Source organism: Humulus lupulus, chromosome 7 (genome assembly GCF_963169125.1).
Source record: "Humulus lupulus chromosome 7, drHumLupu1.1, whole genome shotgun sequence".
Classification (NCBI taxonomy): Eukaryota; Viridiplantae; Streptophyta; class Magnoliopsida; order Rosales; family Cannabaceae; genus Humulus; species Humulus lupulus.
The window spans coordinates 161,717,300-161,739,580 of NC_084799.1; the positions used below are offsets into that span (position 1 = coordinate 161,717,300).

The 22,281-nt window shown below is 36.8% G+C and overlaps 1 protein-coding gene and 1 pseudogene across 1 annotated transcript; one reads left to right on the top strand and one right to left on the bottom strand.

Annotated features, from left to right (window-relative positions):
- The first annotated feature begins 894 nt into the window (after positions 1-894).
- LOC133792334 (probable plastid-lipid-associated protein 13, chloroplastic) lies at positions 895-1,972 on the top strand (annotated as a pseudogene).
- Positions 1,973-6,997: 5,025 nt separating this feature from the next.
- Positions 6,998-7,733, bottom strand: LOC133788751 (pathogenesis-related protein 1-like). The gene has a single exon (XM_062226344.1). The coding sequence runs from the start codon at positions 7,651-7,653 to the stop codon at positions 7,135-7,137; it is 519 nt and encodes a 172-aa protein (XP_062082328.1). The 5' UTR covers positions 7,654-7,733; the 3' UTR covers positions 6,998-7,134.
- Between the last annotated feature and the right edge of the window lie 14,548 nt (positions 7,734-22,281).

Sequence of the window (22,281 nt, forward strand, 5' to 3'; positions counted from 1 at the left end):
TAAATTCTAACAAAAATAATTTTTTTTCTCAAATATATATAACTTCAAATATTTATTTTTAAGCATGGTCAAACTATATAGGGATACATATATGGCAGCACATGCTACCTCACAACTAATATGTATACATTCATTAAAAACTAAAAATATGTTAATTAGTATATAAATTATGGATAATAATAAAAAAAAATTAGAAGAATGAAAAAAAAGAACAAGAGTAAAAAGAACAACCAAGTTTAATAAAATAAGGATTTATACTATTTTAGATCTTTTGTTTTGGCTAATTACCTTTTTGGACTCTACATTTTTAAAAATTAATTTTTAAACCCTATTTTTTTGTAAAAGGTTAAAAATAGGTCCTTAAAGACAATTTTGGTCAAACAAACACTACAACGAAAACCCATAACACAAAAATTTAATACTTTTAAAAAAAGTATTATAATAGGTAAATAAGTGTATAGGTGTAGGTGGGACTTAATCTTTTGGCGCCTAATTTTTCCCAGCGCCCCCCCCCCCCAAAAAAAAAAAAATTCACACGATCCCATTTATTTATAAAATAAGTCAATAAAGAAAATATAATCCCCAAATCTCTTTTTCTCTCCCTCCATAACCGATCGTCTCCCGTTCTCCCTTTCTCTTTCGTTGGCTCTATGCCAATCCCGAATGGATACCGACTGATTGTCTCCGCCGTTCAAGCACCGAACCAGGAAGACAGGTGATGGGGGCCTGCGGCTTGGGTCGTGTGACTAGGAGGCTCGACTCGTGGGTCTACAGCGTGGCTCGCTCGTGGGTGCGACGGTGCTTGCAGCGGTGGGTCTACGGCGTGGCTCGACTCGTGGGTCTACCACGGTCTTGTACTAGCTATCTGCTATCTCTACAATCCATTCCTGTTGTTCGTCGTCTTCCTCCGTCTCATCTACCACAACTTCCCTCCCCATGTTTCCCGTCACCAATCGAAGAAGCTCGTGCCTTGAGCGGCTTAATCCGACGCCTCGTCCAATGACGTAAGCGCTCATTTGAGCTGAGGATTTTTTCCAAGCTTCAATTTTTATGGGATGTTTACTTGTTTAAGCAAATCAGGTCGCCATTCTTGGAGGGTCGGTGGAGTTTTGAATGGTTTGGGTCTGGAAGCCCAGGTTTATTTGCTACCAAATTCATATCCGAGTGAGTTTTCTATGCTCTAATGTGTTTGTCAGCTTTGAGAAAAGTGGTTTGTAGTTGTCCAAAATTATGTGGTTAGTGTGAAATTGGATTGAGTTGGATAACAACTGATCGTCTTTAATGTTTATTGGAACCCCTGAACTGTTTGCAGGAGATTTCCCTCAAATTTGGCTAACTTGTCGAAATGGATATGGTGATCAAGGGTGGATATGCAAGAGTTACGGCAAACATGAGAGTTTTGAACTCGATATTCTACTCTTTAATGATGTGAATTTACTTAACAAATGGGATTTCATAGTATGTGTTTACAAATTTGGCTCCCTTTCTCCCAATGCTTCCAACTTAATTTGATTTACCATATGGTTTCAGATGATTTTACAAAATTAACTTTTACTTCTTATTCTAAGATGCCAAAAATTTAGTACAAATGGGAAATAAATCTGTTTGCATGTTTTTTTTTAATGTTGATTTTGATTTGTATGCTTTGATAACTTCATCAGCACATAGCTGCAGATATCTTTCTTTTTAAAGGGCATTTATTATGTTCGTTTGAATGCAGATTGAAACCAAGTTTACTCTGTCAACAAAATTGATTGTTGAAGGACCACTTCGAATGAGAGAGTAATACACAAGAGGGGTTTTTGAGACACCAAAGGTTATTGAAGAAACGGTGCCAGAACAGCTTAAAGGTGCACTTGGTCAGGCAGCAAACACAATACATCAACTTCCTGTACCTGTTAGAGATGCTTTCACCAGTGGTCTGAGAGTTCCTTTGAGTAAGAAAAATTTATGCTTAATTGACCATTTTTGAAACCTTAAAAATTTGAGTTAGTACCTACCTATAGTCTCTGTTTTAATATGTTGTCAAAAAGTGTTTGGTCAGATATTTCTTGTTCTTTGTCCTGGAAATAACTGTTGTATGGGACAGAACCCTGTCCTTTCAGCCTGTTAACTTTTGCATTACCATTCTTGCTTGTATAAGAAAAAAGTAATCAGCCTTTGGCGAGTTAGTATCCTGCACTTGACATTTTCAGTTTCATGGGGTTTTATTATCTTCCAGATTTCCTTTATAACACAAAAATGACTTGAGCTATTAGAGCAGCTAAGATAACTATTAGTAACTGAAATTTTGAAATTTGCCAAAGGATCATTAAGTGTTGACTGATGAGGATACTTTTTGTACTCACCTTTGATTACACTTGATCATTATAATATTCCCTAGAGAGAGACACTTAGAGAGATCTGAATGAGTCATGATTGGGCGTGGTCTTAGTGGTTCCTTTCCAAAGTAAATCCTTTTTTTTTTGGTAATTAAGACATCAATGCCATTACATGCTAATAATGTAGTTACAGGTCATATAAAGCTTGATACAAGAAACAGAGGTTGTATGTATAATGTGTTAAATCAACTTCCTTCATGTTGATGCAGGGGGATTCCCGAGACATTTTGCATCTTAGGAAAGGCCTCCTGAAAGCAGTTTTGGGTCATCTTGAGTGGCAGGTCTGTTTCTTGTTTTGTTATGCCCGGGATGGTTTTGAAGGGGTTGAGACACACACAATATTTTTTTTTTTATACATAACTAGAGAAATATATGACAAGCAGTCCTTTCCAAAGAAAATAATAATACTATTATAAGTCTCTTAAATCCAGCAATGTAAAGATTAGATGAAACACTAAGTTCCATTAATAAAGAAATTGAAAAAGCTCAATTTCTGTCCAAAGCTATCTTCAAAGACATTTTTTTATGCCAGCTTATCATACTGTTAAGTACCTGGCACAGGGCCAGATTTGTGTCCCAAATTGTGCGCATCTCCTGGTGTCAGCCTGACTCAAAATTCTGGTCTATTTTATTTGACTATGAGAAAAGTATTGTTCGGATCACTATAGTTTTGAATACATTCTAATTGTTTTTTTAATGTATTATATATTATTTATTTGGAAATTATTGATGATGTGTGATTATGTGGATGTGATATTTGATGCGATCCTGGCCTTCCAGATTTGTTTAACAATGCGGAACAGCCGATGAAATTAAAGCTTTAGCACATACTTTGTCATTCTGAAGTGTTGGCATTGCTTGGGGCTAATTATTTGATGAGTGTTGTTAATGATAATGGTAGATTGCTAGGGAATGTTCCAGTTTTGGCTGTTTAATTGGGGCTTTTTTTCCAAAAGATTCTTTGAAGTTTTGGATTGGTTTTATGGGTGAATGATATTGAGGGAATGCTTTTCTTTATTTATAGTTTGTGATTGTTTCTTTGGAGGACTTTTGGTTCTCCTCTTCCTTTATGATTTTGTCTTATAATTAATTGCATATTTTCTTTTTTAAAAACAATTGAATATAACCAAAATACCCTTGAATTTTATTAAATATTATATTTAAAAATATGATAATATATTTAAGTATTTAAAATTCATTTTAAAATAGAATTATAAACTAAACATTAAAATATAATTATCATATTTTCTGTAAAACTTTATCTCCATTTGATATCAAACAAATTTAAAACCCCAAAAAAAAAATTAAACAATTTCATCTATGATGGTTTTAATAATAATAATAATAATAATAATAATAATAATCTTAAATAGACCAAGAACATTCTCACAATCTCAACAAAAATTTGAAAAACAAAAATCAAATCTTGAAGAGACCATACATTTGAAGGGTACAAAAGCAACAAGTCAAGAATATGAAGATCATGGGTAGGAAGGCCTTCACCACTTTGGCTTGCCAGTTGAGTCCACCGTGAGCCATGGACAGACTCTAGTTTCTTTCTTATGGAGACCACCACCCATCACCAGACCCGAAATACCGAGCTTTACAATTGGACTTCGAGGTCGTCTTATGTTGGTCCAAGGCATGGTTTGAGTGGGTAAGGAAAATGGTTCCTCGTCACAATCAATGGTTGTACTTCACAACCATGGTGGTAGCTTTTGGGGGTGGACGACAGGGATGAAGCTTCCAGAACTAAGATTAAGCATTGCCATGACCGCTGCTCAGGCGACCAGTGAAGATGACTTCGACCATGGCAGCAAGTCGGCAATCTTTGCATTTTCTAGATCTACTAGAAGAATGCGACAGTAAGAGGAAGAAAAATAATTCCAAATCTACAAGAAGAAGAAGAAGAAAGGAAAGAAGACCGGTTTAGGATTTAGAAAGATTGCCTTTATTTTCACTACAAGAAATTCACCTTATAGTGACGACTTATATTGCGACGACAATGCTGTTGTCGTAATAGAACACATAAAACCACAAAATTTGATTTTTAAATTTTTTTTTATTAAAGGCCTATAGGGAGGACATGTCATCGCAATAGATGTCGTCACTGTAGGTTCCAAATATCTTGACTTATAGAGACCATATGTCGTCACTGTAGGTCTCTAAATTTTTTAGAGGGAATATACAGGACCCAAATTATTTATTATTTATTATTATTGTTTTATTTTTTTTTCTCAAATAACCTATAGCAACGACATGTCGTCGTTGTAGAGGTCCGAAAAAATGGTGGCAAAATTTCCCCCCAAAAATTTAGCACTGGAACTTGAATTTTGGAAATTCTCTATAGCGATTTCATTAATGAAAACTGCACATTTCATCTACTGAGACGATATTTTTATGCCCTACAGCGACGACATGTCGTCGCTGTAGGTTTTGGGTATATACCAGAAAAACCCAATCCTTTCTCATCCCTTTTCTCAGTTTCTCATTAAATGTTTCATATACCATCTCGGTTAGTGGACTTGGACAACTTTTGGAGGTTAGTTTTAATTTTAGTTTTCGTATATTTAATGTTATTATAGTTTCTTGAAATGTATATGTAAATGTGATTTGATTAATATGTTATATGAATATGATTATTATTATTTTTAGTGTAAAACTATATGAATATATATATATGTATTTTAGATAAACTTTTAATTTTAGATAATTAAGTTTAAATTTAGGTTAAAGTGTGTGTGTTATATGATTGATATTGAGCATATATTGATTAAATTGGTTTGTTTTTGTTTTGTTTTCAAATATGTGTGGACTTATATATGTGTTAGTATATACTATATGTTTGAATGTTAGTATTAAAAATTTATTTGAAATTATATATGTGTTGGTATATATGGTGAACTTTGTTTTATGTTAGAAAGTAATTTATTTTTTCTAATTATTTATTAGTGTTGACAATATTAAGTATATGTTTTAATGATATGAGTTGGTTAGAATTGTGATTTTTTTAGAATTTACTATTTTTAATTTTTTTTTTAATTTCGAAAAAGACCTACAGGGACGACATGTTGTCGCTGTAGGGTCCAAAATTAAAAAAAAATATTCTGAAAATATCTACAGAGATGACATGTCGTCTCCCAAAATTCAAAATTTTTTATTTTGAAAAAGACCTACAGAGACGACATATGTCGTCGCAATAGGGCCCAATTTAAAAAAAAAATAGATTTTGCAAGTATCCTACTGTGACGATCAAGTCATTGCAGTAAAGAAACTCTACTGCGATGACACCAAAATGTCATCGCAGTAAGTCCCTACACATACGAGCCATTTGCAACAACATTTTTGCGACAACATATCGTCTTTAAAAGCCTACAGAGATTACTTCGGGACCTACAGAGACGACTTTTGTCATCGCTGTAGGCTTGTTTTCTTGTAGTGTTTTTAAAATTTTATATTTTGATTTTATTATAAATTATGCAAAATTCTCAAAGACTATTGAAATGCGCATAGGCATGCCCCTGTAGATGGGGGCAAAATGACACCCTATATATAAATCAAAAGTAGAAAGTAGATAGTTAATAAATCAATATTATATATGTATATATAAATCTCTTCTATATAAAAAGTGTGTAGAGAATAATTTTTTTTTGTTTTAACGGTTTGTTTTGTTACCTTTAACAGGATATTCTAAAAATTTAATAGAATATACCTTTAAAACTAACTAAAAATATATATTTATTAATTATATTAAAATAAATTAAAATATTATAAAATATAATTATTATAATAATATTTAATATAAGACTACATTTATAATAATTATATGAATATATTTAAATTCAAATTCAAATGTTATAAAATATCATTGTTATAATAATACATGATACTGGACTAGATATTTAGTAATTATATTAATTTATTAAATTTAAATAATATAAAATATCATTATAATAATAATATATGATATATAATCTTAATTTTTATTACAAAATTATCATTTATATTTAAAAGAAAATGTGCTTTTTTTATTTGATTGAACTTATACAAATATATATATATATATATATTCATATTAAATAATAATAATTATTACAAATATTTTATATATACGTGTCGTGTGTATATAAATAGAATGATTATATAACTACATATTAAATTAAAATAACATTTATCTTCTGTATAGAAATTATTAAAGTATAATTTGAATAATATAATAACAGTTGTGTACTTTGAAAGAAATAATTTGTGATCTAATAGATTATTATATTATATATACTTTTTTTTAAAATTGATCAACATTGTTTTAGTTTAATTTTTCTTTTAATATGTTTATGTAATTATTTTATATATAATAAACATTTTTTATTGCTTGTATGTAGTACATATAAATCAAAATTTTGTAGTTCTCCTATCCCTTTAGGTATAACGTGATATTTTTGCCACCAAAAAATTATTTTATTAATTAGGTGCAATTTTTTATATTAGTGATGACTTTTGCTGAAAATTCTACATTTGGTTTCTTTATCGTTTGTTTAAATTAAATTACATCTGCCACGATGATTTCATATAATCTCCGTGATTTCAGTGCAGGGAGGTCAATTTATATGTAGTAATAAAATAGAAACGAGATGAAACATCCTTATTCAAAGTTGGTACTGGTAAAAAGATATATCCCATTAATGACCCATTCATGCCATTCAATAACGAACTTCAAGAATAGGATAGTAAAAACATTTATAGCATCCAAATATTAGATGGCTTTAGCTAGATTTGCAAAAGGTCGCTGGCCATTAAAGTTGCCTGGGGGATCATAGCTGCAAATGATGAAGGTGCCACCAACGTCACACCAAACCTTAGCACAGCCTAGGCGAGTAGAGTCACGCCACACCACCTGAGTATAGTGAAGGCAATCCCAAGGATTTTCACCAAGGCAGGTGTTGGAGTCGTAATCATAGATGCTCTTCTCTTCCACCCACATCCACACAGCATCGGCGGCTGATAAGTCACCACTGCCCCACGCAAGGTTCTCCCCGTAGTTCCCACCGGAGTGGAAGAGACTACAGTCTCCACTCCGTTGGTTGGCGTATTCCTGTGCGTAGGCTGCCACGGTTTCGTCCCACTCCATAGGCCTGACACCCACCTCAGCACGGGCCCAGTTGTGGACGTCAAGGTAGTCTTGAGGGGAGTCTTGGCCACTACACGGCTCTAGCATGGCTACTACGCCTATGATGCAAATTATGAGTGACAATGAAACTCTATAGAAACCCATGATCGATATATGTTGTTTTTTCGTTTTCCTTTGGCAATGCAAATATGAGATGTAGTATTGATATGGCAATTATGGTGTAATTTATAGCCACTAGGTTTGCAATGGTTTATTATTTGTTATGATGGATGTTCTTCACATTAGTTTAATCGAAATGTTTAAAGCCGCCAGGTAGTGGATTTAAACTAGTATTTTACAACTTTAAATGCCAATTGCCATGCTTCTTTGCGATACTAAAATTAGGAAGGGAGTTTGTCTTGACGAAGACTTTGATTATTAAGATACTATTTCTGTGGGGGGTCGACGGCTATGAATTGGGATAATTATGGAGGAAAAAGAAACACAAATGGAGAGAAAAAGAGTACTTTTCTGACGGCTACGAATTGAGATAATTATTGAAAAAAAAGAAATGGATATAATATTACAGTATTTTTTGATGGAGACATTAAACATGTATTATTTAATATATATATATCCTATTGGTTGAATTTATTTATGGCTTCAGTTCATACATGTAGAATATGATTTCGTCATGATACATTAATGTGTTTTCGGTGGAACTTGGAGGGAGTACGTCAAGATTTTTGAGCCGACGCTAGATGCTACCAAAAATATATAACTAAGAAATAAAAATAGTTTTACATGGAAATATCTTTCCATCCCATGCCTATTCAAATAAATCAATTGTTAACCAATTTTAAAATAAAAAATTAAACAAATGCAACAAATAATTATAAGTTTATAAAAAAGTAATTAAAATTGCGAAAAAAAGTAAGTTAGTACGTTAAATTTGAAAGAGTAGCAAATACTTTCAAAGAACTGTTTGTTTTGTTTAAATATTTTCATCCAACACATTTCGTAAGCAACCATATATAAATATATATGGGAGACTTCTCAACAGTTACTACTTGATGTGACAATATAATGATTGGGTATAGCAAGTGCTCAAGAGCCAAATATTTTTTTTCTAAATTCATTTTGAATTTAGTTTTTTTTTTGCCATAATTAATGATGTTTCCAATTAATGGGAAACATTATCTATATTTAGAAATTGACATATATTTAAAAAATAAAAAATTTACAATATTATATTTGCATAATAAATACAATTTTTGATCAGGTAACCCTTCAAAAAATTTGAAAAAATCAAAATTTATTTTTAAAAATATTAATTAACATCTATAAATACAAATATGGATTATTGATTTTAATCAAATAGTTAATATTAAAGTAATCATGATTAGCTAGTAACCAAAGGTGCACCATATATATAAATATATATATTTCTATATAAATGCATAAGCATGTGGTAAATAAATAATAAATCAGCAATTAAAATGTTGGGCAATATTACGAATATTAGCTATTTCTAAGAGTTCGAAATACTCGTACGAAATTAGTCAAAAAGTAACCCTCAAATCCCAATCGTAGAATCTAAAGAGTAAGGAAAGGATTCTGATGCTAGAAAGAGAAGGTGGTGCAGCAACCTCTTTCTAATGAGCAAGAAAAGCATAGTATAAACAAATTAACTTTGCATTTTTTTAAAAATTATTTATTTTTTGAAATAATACCATTTTCCTATTTTGGACCCCTTATTTAGACTAACTACTAAGAAAAAAGGCCATTTTTCGACGGGCTGGGCCCGCTGAAATTGAGCAATCTTGACGAGCCAGGCACATTGAGAATCTGAGTGGCGAGATTGAACATGTGTTTTATCTTGGCGAGCACATTAATGCATGCCATGATTGGATACTTTTTCGACATCTTGTGGAGCATTTCGACGGGCTTAGCCCGCCGAGATAGAGGCAATCTTAATGGGCCTGTTGGAGCCGGTCAAGACAGGCTTCAGTCTCGGCGAGCTAGGCCCACCGAGATTGAGTGTAAGCAGTTTTTATCGACAGGTCTCGTACGACCCGTTGAGATAGGGTATTGCCGAGGTAAATAATATTTTTGTATTATGTTCTATTTCCCGCTGCTATAATTCATTGATTCTATCATGTATTTACAACAAACCCAGACAATTTAGAGCAGATAGAAAATATTATAAAATATATATATATATGATAACATGCTATCTAATTTGATTATTAGGGACGACAGCGTCGCTATTAATAGTTATATATATTTTTTAAAATTAATAACTTTTTTATAATAATTAAAATTAAAATTTTTAAAATAAATATATTATATTAAATATTCAAATTAATTCATTAAGATAACAAATATCCATATAAATCTAGTATCCCAAATCAGCTGCATTGTCCTCCATATCGTCTCCCTCTTGCGCGGTTGTGGCAGTTGTGGTGTTTGCGGTGATATCGACCACGAATATTGCAGAGGTAATCTGGAAAATCATGCTTCGTACATGTATGGATACGGCAGTACGACATCAGTGCCATTGGCCACGGATAAGGTGATGTTGTTGCTCCGTACATGTAAGGAGGTAGGTTGTGACGACGCTACCCCGTACATGTGAGGATAGGCTGGAGCTAGAGGAGGAGTTTGAGAAGACGAAGCTGCAGACATGTCAGGATGGGCCGAAGGTTGAGATGGTAGATCATGCATAGGCAAGATCTTAAAGTTTGGTAGATGACGAGCTTTAGATGAAAAAAATTGAGACAAGAAATTGACTTGTCTAGTCAAATTCTTTACGACATTCATCGAATTACGGTAGTCTTTTGATGAATGTTGAGGAGAGGCTTGAGACTCGATGTAGTGAGAGAGCTGGGTAGATGATGACTTCGACCCCTTCAATTTGCAGCCCAATCCTTACTCGTGGTTGCGCCTTCGACCCAGTACATTTTGTAGCACCTCTACCTGATCAACTATTGTTGAATCATCATCATTGGAAGCGAAAGCGAATGAATGTTGAGTTTTAATTCAAAATATGCCTTCAGTTTTTCCTGTTTTAAGGAAACATTAAAGACAAAAAAAAATATAACTCTATGAATATGAAAAACATAATTTAAACTTACATAATCTCGGCAAGCATCGTCATTCGCAAAATTATTGTCTTTCTTCCAGTGGTACTCCTTCCATGACTCAATAAGGTCTGGATTCTCTTAAAAAAATATAAACAAAATGTTAGAGATATATAATATTTAAAAGATAATTGTGATGACATTTTCACTTCCACTTATTCTTTTATGACAGATGACCGCCAACGATTTTGTACCTTGCGTTGTAGGATACTTTGTTAGGGTTTGTGCCCTAAAAGTATGTGAAAAGATATTTTTGATTTAAATAAATGTGCAATTTTATTATATTTGAAGGTTATAATTATTCATTGAATAATTTATATAAATATCAGAAAATTCCATATTCAGTTATGAGAATATGATCTTGTATGCATACAAGAGAATTAAGATCATGTATAATGAATAAAATACTCAACAACATATTAATGTACAAAATCTTTAATGAATGGTTGGTTAGCGCCATATTAATCCAGGATCGTTACACTGTGTGTTTAAAGTAGTGCTTAACTCGCTAAGCGAGTCATTTGGGCTGAAAAGTGTAATCAAAGCTAATCAAAGATTTAGGTATTAAAATTTTTGGTCAAAGATATACACTTTTCATTTAAACTTAAAAATTACAAAGGGATCCTGAAAAGAGTTAATTTAAACGTAATTGTTGACCCTGATTTTGGTCAACGACACAGAGTCTAGGAAACGACAAGAAAATGATATAGAGCTTGAAAATAATCTAATGGAAAAATAAAGAACACAGGGATTTATTGTGGTTTGGTCCCAGCATTTTGTAATGACCTACGTCCACTTGATACTATTATTAATATTGAGCTCCCAAGGTGTGATCAAAGAACTAGGGTTCCTGAGTTTCACAGACCTTCGAAGAAGAAAACAATACAACGATGGATAATAGTAATATAATTCTCTAAGCAAAAAAGATCGATCCCCTTCCTTGAGCTATCTCTTGTGTATTTATAGGCTCAGGAAGAGTTACATGAATTAGGAAACAATATCTATCCTTAATGATCGGATCTACAGGTCATAATGAAGAGATTTTCTCAGATATCATCACAACTGTACAGATCTTTACATAAATGAGCGAATATACGACCAGGCTGGTCGTATATAGAACTTGATCTCTTCGTGCAGAAATAATGCTGGTCAATAGGCGAGCCGTATCTCTGGTACGTGTCCGCCACGTGTCAAAAATCATTGCCACATCATCAGCAACTAATTTTTGGATAAACAGTAATTACAAACCAAGTTTACAAAATAGTCGACATAAGCAACAAAACTGGACTTATACTCTAAGTCTCTGAAAATAACTTGACCGTGGGGGCCAAGTAGGCCGAACATGTAAGCACCGCTCCAAAGCTCTACAACTCATGGCTGGTCGTCTTTTCCTTTGCCCTTACCTGCACTGTAGAGCACCCGTGAGCCAAGGCCTAGCAAGAAGAGTTCCATAAGACATACATCATAACCACCCCATGAACATATAACAGTTAATATAAGTAACAATTCACATAACTCATGAGTCATAGCCACGCATATTCAAAAATTATACTAGCATTAGATATCAACTATAACAAGTAATTCACATCACCAGCACCGTATGTACGGTAGATGCCTAATAGAATGCTTCTCCCGCCACTAAGATTATGGTAATAACCGCATACTACGCATCAACAACACCATATGTACCAGTCGATGCCTAGTAGAGTGTGTCTCCTGACACCAAGATTATGGTAACAACAGTATTCCCATAACCAAATGAGTTACTAATAAGGATAATAAACAAAACATGCAATAAGGACACATAACCCTAGCTCATTTCAATGTTATACGGTTATAATCTTTTTTAGATACAATAGGGCCAATGTCCGTTCTGTGTGCAATGCCAACTTTTCTTACCTGTATTCCAGTAATAGTGGCAAAACGACCCATGTAACATCCCAAAACTCCTAATAAGATCAAGGGCTTGGATTAGCGTGCTGGGAGGGTACGTGGAACAAATATGTAGATTATATTAATAAATAATCGAGTATGCATGCTTATGTGTATTAAATGTGCTTAAAGACCAACTTTTGTTAAAAATGGGCATTTTCGTAATTTTGACTCGTTGAGGGTATATTTGTATTTTATGTGCTATATGCTTGCGACCACATAATTATGTTGATATATTTGTGATATTCGGTAGAAGTGGATACTTTCGAGCATTTTTACCTGAAAGTTACAACGGGGATTAATACTCGGCTCCGGGTGAGCCAAGAGGTATTTTGGTAATTTTGAATATATTTGGAATTTATTGGTGAATGGAATTAAGTGAGAGAAATATTTGGGTTTAGTGGATTAGTCGATTAATTTGGAGATTAGAGGTATAATTTGAGGTTTGGTGAGAAATAAAGCGAAATGGCCATAATGCCCTTGTGTTTGGTTTTGAGGTTGAGTTAAGTTAGGGGCAAAATGATCTTTTTGAATATTAGACTAAGTTAGTTAATCAAAGGCTAAAGGGTTTTGGGGTATTTACGTTTTCTCTTTTTATCTCTCCTAGTTTCTTCTGGCAAAGGGCTTTTGAAGACAATTTAGCTTGGAACCATTCCTAGCTTTTGTTGGGGATCTTTGGTGGAATTTTGAGTTATCAAAGGGGGATTTTCAGTTGTTAGCAACATCAATCAAGATAAGGATTTCATTCTTCAGAAAGGTAAGCTAACTTTCTTTGATTTCCTATCTAAGTCCTTAGTGTTTTAGTGTGCTTGATGATGTTTTAGGTTTTTGGGACTTTAACTTTGAATTGGTGTGTTTGAGGGCTTAGTGAGGGTCTATGTGTGTACTATGGTGTTAAATGGATGTAAAAATTGTTGCAATCTGGTTGGAATAGGTTTTGTGGGTTGCTTCGAGATTTTTGAAATCACATTTTCTTGGTTTTTTCGCGGTGGCGCCGCGACGCTTGAGAAGAGCACCGCGACTCGCTTGAGTTTTCTTGAGGGCAGGGTTTGCCTCTGACTGTTGTGGCATTGTAGCGCTTATGCAGTTTTAGGATGCATTTGTTTAGGGTTTTGGGGAGATATATTTGGGAGGCTCGAGGGACGATTTCATTATCTCGTTCAGTAGAATCCGAGGTCTCCAGAGCTAGGGCTTAGTCTTGAGGCCCATTATCGAAATTAGTTCCTGATAAACATATTGTTGATGTTGTGACTAGGGTTCCACGAGGCTCAAGAAAGAGTATCACACTCGAGGTTGCTCTGACGTTAGCACATGACTTAAGGTAAGAAAACTGGCACATGCACCGAGTGTAGGGCTTGAGCCCTGATTAGCGAGCATGGGTGTGACCGTGCCATGAATTTGTTTAAAGTTAAATGTTTGCTCTATAGAAGCATCTGTTGTTAAAACTGTTTGTAGTGATTTGTTGTTGTTTGTAATTGGTCGGTCGAGAATCTGTTATCGGCCTTGATGTCGTTATCGGCACTACATGTGTAATGTAGGCGGTAGTGGCAGAGCCATTACATGAGTGCGGTGTGTATCTACTCGGCATGAGTCGTTATACTTGTTGGAAAATCCACGTGAACTTGGTTATGATTTATAAAGAATGTATTTGATAGAAATGCTTATTTGAATATCTATCTTAGTTTATTGAGTTTTCTTGCTGGGCCTTGGCTCACAGGTGCTTTGTGGTGCAGGTAAGAGCAAAGGAAAGTTGGACAAGCCATGAGCTGGAGAGCTTTAAGGTTGACGCGTACATACTCGACCTGCTCGGCCACCACGGTCGAGATACCTTTGAGGAACATGGGATATTAGCTCGATTTTTCCACTTAGGTCGGCTAGTTCTATAATTTTGTTATACTTGTATTTTGATTTAAAACCTTTGGGATCCCTTGTAAATATTCAAACCTTTTTAATGAAAAGTTTGAATTCATTGACAAAATTTTTTAATACCAAAACCAATGTTTAACTAGAACTACACTTTTTGAGTGCAAATCACTCGCTTAACGAGTTAAGCACTATTTTTAACACATGGTGTAATAGTCCTTGATTAGTAGGGCATTAGAACTTGGTATCAGAGCTACCAAGGCTTATGGTTCTTGAAGATTGATCGAATATGCAACGTCCCAAAATTTCCTAATAAAGCTTAGGGCCTTGATTAGGGGGGCAGGATTGCAATATATGGTGTTATGTGCTTATTTGTTATATTTAATTGTAATTATGTGGATTATGTGATTAAATGATTAGTTGTGCATGTTTAAAGATATTAAATGTGCATGTGGGCCCGTTTCTTATTAGAAGGGCAATTATGATAATTTGGCCAGTTGCGGGCATAATTGTAAATTTAAGTGATATATGTGAAAGACTACATTATTATGTGGGTTTATTTGAGTCACTCGGCATGAGGAGATCCTAGGGAGCGGAGCAAGTTAGCAGGAAAGTCACAATGGGACCCATTACCCGACTCGGGGCGAGTCGAGGGGTATTTTGGGTATTATACATTTAATTGGGTTATCAGGTTATGGAAATGAATAATTGGAGATATATTTGAAGTTAGTGAGTTTAGGAGGGAATATTGAGGAATTTGACCATTTTTCCCTCGGGGACGTTCTTGGTACCCCGAGCCTCGGGATTAGCTTAAGGAAACAAAAGAGATAAACATAAAATACTTCTCCAAACTGACTCTTTCTCTCTCACCTCACTCTTTTCTTCTCTAAGCTTCACTAAGTTAACCATTGAAGAACTAAGGGAATTTTTTGCTAGAAATCAGAGAATAGAAGCCTAAAACTTGGGGAATAAGTTCAGCTGCAGCTTGTAGGATTGATAATCAGTTAAGGTAAGCTTTAGATTGTGTTTTTGGCCATTGAATTATGTGTTTTGCTTGGTTGTTTTGAAGACTTTTGAACCTCTTAGATCAATAATTGGAAGTGTTGTTTTGATGAATTTTAAGGTTGGATTTTAGTTGGGTTTTGTTACGGGAAGGTGTTAGAACTATTGTGCCAATTGAATTATGGTTTTGGGGTGAGTTTAGCTTAATTTGGATTGGATTTGGCTGCTGAAAAGTATGGAAATTCTTGGTTCGAGGGGCCAAGTCGTGGCTGTGTTCTTGAGGGGCCGCAACTCAGCCTGAACTCAGGGCCTTGGGAGGTTTCTGTCTGGGGAGCGCGCCATGACCATCAGGGCCAGGTCGTGGCCCGCTTGGCCATTTTGGCCTTGGGAAGCTTTTTTTAGAATGGGAGCTTTTTCATAGGGCTCGGGATCGAATCCACTACTCGGTTTAGTGGAACTAGAGGCCTCGGAGGCTAGGACTCGGTCCGGAAGCCTTTATTCGATCGTTGTTGATGGAATCCTATTTTATGGTTGTGAATAGGTTACCGCTAGGGGCTCAGAACTGGGATCATTCTCAAGTGTTATTCTTATCTACGCTTTACTCGGACCTAAGGTAAGAAAATTTCACCCAATACGTGTTATATGTGATTAGGGATTGGCCCGACTGTTATCAATTATTATGACTAGGGCTTGGGCCCCGGGAACATTTTTTTTAAGCTATTACTGTAACACCCCATGTCACTATGGTTACTTTCTGGAATGACGACTGGCCCTACAAACCAACACGAGTTTTCCAGCGTGTTTTGTCCTCACTCGCACGCTAAAACTTCCCAGGAGGTCAACATGAGACTACTCCAGTTCAAGCATGCTTAAATTTGGAGTTCTCAAGTGATGGGCTACCGAAAAGAAGATGCATCTTGTTGGAATAGGTAGTACCCATCAATCCATTTAAGCCATCTTCAACTATGTAGTCCCATACCTACACAATCTTAGAATCATCACACTTGACCTTCTCCAGGCGGTGTGGGTACCCATTCTTTCCCCCTACGGATCATGGGATTCTGGCTACCACAATCATCCCCCCCCCCTTAAGGGTCCGACATCCCCATCGGCCACACTTCCGTCTGGGTCAAAGCTCTGATACCATTTGTAATAGCCCACGTCACTATGGTTGCTTCCTGGAATGACGACTGGCCCTACAAACCAACACGAGTCTTTCCAGCGTGTTTTGTCCTCACTCACACGTTTCTTGGGAAAACTTCCCAGCAGGTCACCCATCATGAGACTACTCCAGGTCAAGCATGCTTAACTTTGGAGTTCTCAAGTGATGGGCTACCAAAAAGAAGATGCATCTTGTTGGCATAGGTAGTACCCATCAATCCATTTAAGCCCTCTTCAACTGTGTAGACCCATACCTACATAGTCTTAGAATCATCACACTTGACCTTCCCCAGGCGGTGTGGGATTGCACAGCTTTTACCTGGTCTTTCACCCTACGGATCATGGGATTCTGACTATCACAATCACCCCCCTTAAGCGTCCGACATCCATGTCGGCCACACTTCCAGCTGGGTCAAGGCTTTGATACCATTTGTAACACCCCACGCCACTATGGTTGCTTCCTGGAATGAAGACTGGCCCTACAAACCAACACGAGTCTTTCCAGCGTGTTTTGTGCTCACTCGCACGCTTCCTGGGAAAACTTCCCAGGAGGTCACCCATCATAAGATTACTCCAGGTCAAGCACGCTTAACTTTGGAGTTCTCAAGTGATGGGCTACCGAAAAGAAGATGCATCTTCTTTTCGGTAGCCCATCACTTGAGAAATCCAAAGTTAAGCGTGCTTGATCTGGAGCAATCTCAAGATGGGTGACCTCCTGGGAATTTTTCCCAGGAAGCGTGCGAGTGAGGACAAAGCACGCTGGAAAGACTCGTGTTGGTTTGTAGGGCCAGTTGTCATTCTAGGAAGCAACCATAGTGACGTGGGGCATTACAATTGTAACGACCCAAATTTGCTATTAAGGCCTAAGGGCCTTGATTAGTGTACCTGAAGGGCATAATGGGAATTATGTATGGTTTTAATGATTAAGATGCATGATTATGATTTAAAGCATGTTATATGACTATTTGAATATTTGAGATGCATGACTATGTGTATTAGTATGCATGTGGGCCCTGACTAGGTTAGAAGGGCATAATCGTAATTTTGGCCATTATGGGCATAACTGCTTTGATATATGTGATAGTTGTCGAGACCACATTATTATGTGGATGTATCTGTGATCTGTGACTCGAGACGATCCTAGTGAGCAAAGTAGCGGAAAAGTCATGGCAGGGATTTATACCCGGCTCGGGGTGAGCTCAGGGGTATAAATGGGAATTTAGTGAATATACTGGAGTCTATTTCGACATTGAGGAATATTATTGGTGATTAGTTAGGTATCGGGAGTTAAGCGGGAAATATTAGAGACACTCGAGGAGTTAGCGGGAATTGGGTAAAATGACTAGAATGCCCTTAAGTGGATTAATGGATTAGAAATAAAGGGGAGGGCATTAAGGTCATTTGGCTTTCTAAATATGGGAATTACTGAGACTTTATGTTAGTGGGAGTTGTAGAGAAGTGTAGAAGTCTGAAAAAGAAGGAAAAGGAAGGGAAAAGAAAGGGAGAAAATAGAGAGAGTTTTCTAGGTCGGTTTATATTTCCTTCATCTGTTTCTTGAGGGTTTTTGGAGCAAAGCTCAGAGGAGAGCTGGGATAGACTAAGCATCAAGGATTCTAAGCTAATTTTGAGGAATTGGCAGAGGTTTGACAAGGATTCATCAACACTTGAGGTAAAATTCTGTAAGTGTCTTCAGCTCTGGTTTTGGTTCCTAGCTAAGTTATCTAAGCTATGTTGATGGGGAATTTTACGAAAGTTGGAGCCAAGATTTGAGGAAGAGCAAGCCAAGGAATTCTAGAGGCTACTTGAGGTCGAAATTCCACCGAAGGTATAAATTCTAAACTCTAACTTTGATGTTCAACTGGTTTCTGCTGAGTTTTAGTGTCTAGAAGTGGCTGTGGTGAATTTTGAGTTTGGGGATGCATGTGCTTGAGTTCTAGGTATTTGGGGTGCTTGGGATGAGTGGAGTGTGGTCATAAGGTTGTTTTTGAGCTTGGGAAAGATTTGGAGGAGTTTTGGTTGAGGTTGGCTCGAGGAAATCGCGGGAAGGAAAAGCTGGTGTTAGCCTGTTTGTGACTAGCGCTACAGCGCTAGCCTTTGGGCGCTGTAGTGCTAGGCCAAGCTTGCTGATGGGGTTTTGCTTCTGTTTGTAGTGCTTTAGAGCCCTCCCATGAGCGTTGTAGCGCTACCCTGTCTTCTGAAGGGGATTTTAGGGTTGTTTGCAAGGGCTTTTGACCTAGGGTTTGGGGTTTGATTCCACCACCTTGTTTGGTGGAACTAGGACTTCTCGGGGGCTCGGGATTGGTCCCGAGGCTAGGTTTTGGACTTGAGGATTGATGATGACTTTGGCCCATGGTTGTGTTTAGGTGAGCTCTAGGGCTCGAGGGGGATCGTGCTCAAGGAGTCGAGGGATCAAAGCTAGTGAATTGAAAGGTAAGAAAACTGCACCGGTTATATGTCTGTGATGGGACTAAGTGCTCCCGATATTTGTATCGTGTCAATGATGGTATTATTCCATGGGACATGTAAAAGTGGCCTAAGAGTGTCATACATAATATTTGCGCACAGGGCGCGGCTCGGCCACTGGTAGCCGAGGACAGCTTAATATTCACTGAGCTCGGTTTAAGCGGGCCGGAGTCAGTGGGACAACAGAGGGAGCAGCCTGAGAGCGCTAGCCCTAGTTATCATTTGTGCAATGATATATGACATGAGTTGATATGTTTAGTATGTTGAATATTTGGTTATACTGAATGATTATATGGTTGAGGTTTGTGATGCAGTAGGGCATATTGATCTATCTGTTGATTGCTTATGCTCTGTTGTTGTGTTTTCTTGCTGGGCCTTGGCTCACGGGTGCTACGTGGTGTAGGTAAAGGCAAGGGCAAGTTGGACCAATCCTGAGGTGGAGAGCTGCGGGGTTGAATGTACATAGCCAGCTGTTCGATCGCCATGGTCGAGGAGTGGGTCAGGACAGGGATTGCCTAACTGTCTATTTTGCCTTAATATGGCTTGATATTGTATATAAACCTTGTGCCTTTTGTAAACAGTCTTTAAACTTAATATTTTTGGGATCCCATGTAAACAGATGATGCTTCTTAATGAAAATGTGGCTTTTGAGACCAAAACATTTTTAACCCTAGCTCCTTTATAGTTTCAATGACACGTTTTCAATAAAATGACTTGATTAGCAAGTCTGGCACTTTATAAACACACAGTGTAACAGTCTTGGTTATCCAGGGTGTTGCACACCACTCTCCAGCCTTTGGTGGAGGCTTAGATCCACTTAGAGTTGACCAGTTAATGGGCATGATTAGCTAGTGACCGAGTATGCCATTAAATTTGATGGGTTGGCCAAGTTTTCTTTTGACTTAGTGTAGATGGATGTGGCTCGAAAGGAGTGATTCATTCGAAGGCGGAATTTCAGGATACCCGAGGGCGTCAAAATCACCCCAGTAACTGAGATTTATACCTATGCTCAAGCAGTAGAGAAGGTTCTTACTGTTGAGGGCGCGGAGGATGAGATATGGAGGGAAAGCATCGTAGGACGCAAAGCTAAGAGAATGGTACCTCTGTATACTCGATTGGGTAAGGGTGGAGGCCCCGGTGATCAGGAAAGAAAGGCTATAGACACATTTAGCACCCATGGACCAAAGAGGAGGTTATGGGGCACTCAGAGTAGCCGTCAGGGCGGGGGTAAGAACTAGAATACTTACCCAAAGTGCACTCGGTGGAGAAGACACCACTTGGGAGAATGTCGTGCTAAGGCATGTTTTTGGTGCGGCATGGTGGGTTATTTCTATAAATAATGCCTGCAATTGGAGGAGGATGAATCGAGGAGAGGCGACAATTCAGTTTCGACCTGAGTAATTGACATGACACAGTCGGAGGCTGTGGCTAGTCCCTCCATGGTGACATGTTAGATTTCTAGCATTAACTTTTCTTGTACAGTACAAATTTATTTTTGCATTAGGCATGCAATGGTTTATCTTGTAAGGTTATTGATAAACTCTGTAGACCTCATGATATAGATGTTGTGGAAGTTGGGATGTTATTGCCTATTGTAAATAAACAACCTTTAGAAGACAGACTTAGATCTTTGTTGGTAGAGGTAAATAGTAGGGAGTAATTTGTGGACTTGATAGAATTAGTGGTGAAAGAGTTTGACATGTTACTGGGTATGGATTGGTTGGCCAAGTGGGAATGACCATAGACTGTAAGAGGAAAATGGTGACTTTTGAGTTTGAATGAGAGGACCCATTTGTGTTCATGGGTGCTGTGAACGGGCCTCGCATTTCTATGACTTTGATATTGAAGGTTAGGGACCTATCCCAAGGAGGGTGCATGGGATTCCTAGCAAGTGTGGAGGATACCACCAGGGTTGTACCAGTCGGATCGAAAGATCTACCAGAGTTGCCATCACATCGGGAGGTTGAGTTTGTTATTGAATTGACATCAGGGACAGAACCGGTATTCAAGGAACTGTATAGAATGGCAGTAGCATAGTGGAAAGGATTAAAAGTTCAGTTGAAGAAATTACTCGACTCGAGGTTGATTAGAATAAGCTTCTAACCACGAGGTGCGCCAAAATTATTTGTTGAGAAGAAGGACAAGTCATTGAGGATGTGTACAGAATACAGATTGATGAACAAAGTGATTATCAAGAATAAGTATCCACTGCCGAGGATTGACTGTTTGACCTATTGCAAGGTAAGACAGTGCTTCTAAGGATTGATCTTCGATCTGGTTATTACTAGCCGAGGATAAAGAGAGAAGACATTTCAAGAATTACCTCCAGCACTAAATATGCACATTATGGATTTTCCATGAAACCTTTTGAATTGACCAATGCTCCAGTGACCTGCGTGGATTTGACGAATAAAGAGCTCGAGGATTATTTGGATAATGCATGTTTGAGTTTATCGATAATAGATTGGCCTACTCCTAATAATAGATAGAACACGAGCAATATCTCTGTTTTATAGTACAAAGGCTCAGTAAACATAAGTTGCAGGCACTGTTCAAGAAGGATGAGTTCTTACTTCTTCGAGTGATGTCTTGAGTTACATTCTAGGAAAGAAGGGGATCGTGATTGATCTAGTTAAGATAGAAGCAGTAAAAGATTGGCCAAGGGAATGCTTTAGAGGTAGAAATTTCTCAGTATTGGCATAATACCATCAGCGTTTTGTTGAAGAGTCTTCAAAGAATGCTATACCCTTGACTAAATTAACACGTGAGAATATGAGGTTGTCTGGATTTGTAGATGCAAACCAGGCTTCAAATAATAGAAACAAAAGTTGATCATTGCTCTAGGATATCAATATAAGTATGGTGTGGACCGACGTACAAAGATTGTATGGTGGGTACAAAATTTGTTGTTTGAAAACGACAAGTTCACGATGTATGGAGGTGAGGTATGACAAAGACAAGGATGTGTTTGTATGTAATGTAATGCCCTACTAATCCATGACTGTTACACTGTGTGTTTAAAATGGTGCTTAATTCGTTAAGCGAGTCATGCGTGTAATTAAAGTTAATTAAAGGGTTAGGTATTAAAATTATTGGCCAAAAGAATATCACTTTTCATTAAAAAGCTTCAGTATGTGCATGTGATCTCAAAAAAAAGTTTATAAACATATTCAAAAGTAAACTAGGTACAAAATGGCTGGCCTAAGCGGAAAAATAGCCTGAAGCCCTA

Coding starts and splice junctions, on each gene's coding strand:
- LOC133788751 (XM_062226344.1), bottom strand. CDS start 7,653: ATGGGTTTCTATAGAGTTTCATTGTCACTCATAATTTGCATCATAGGC.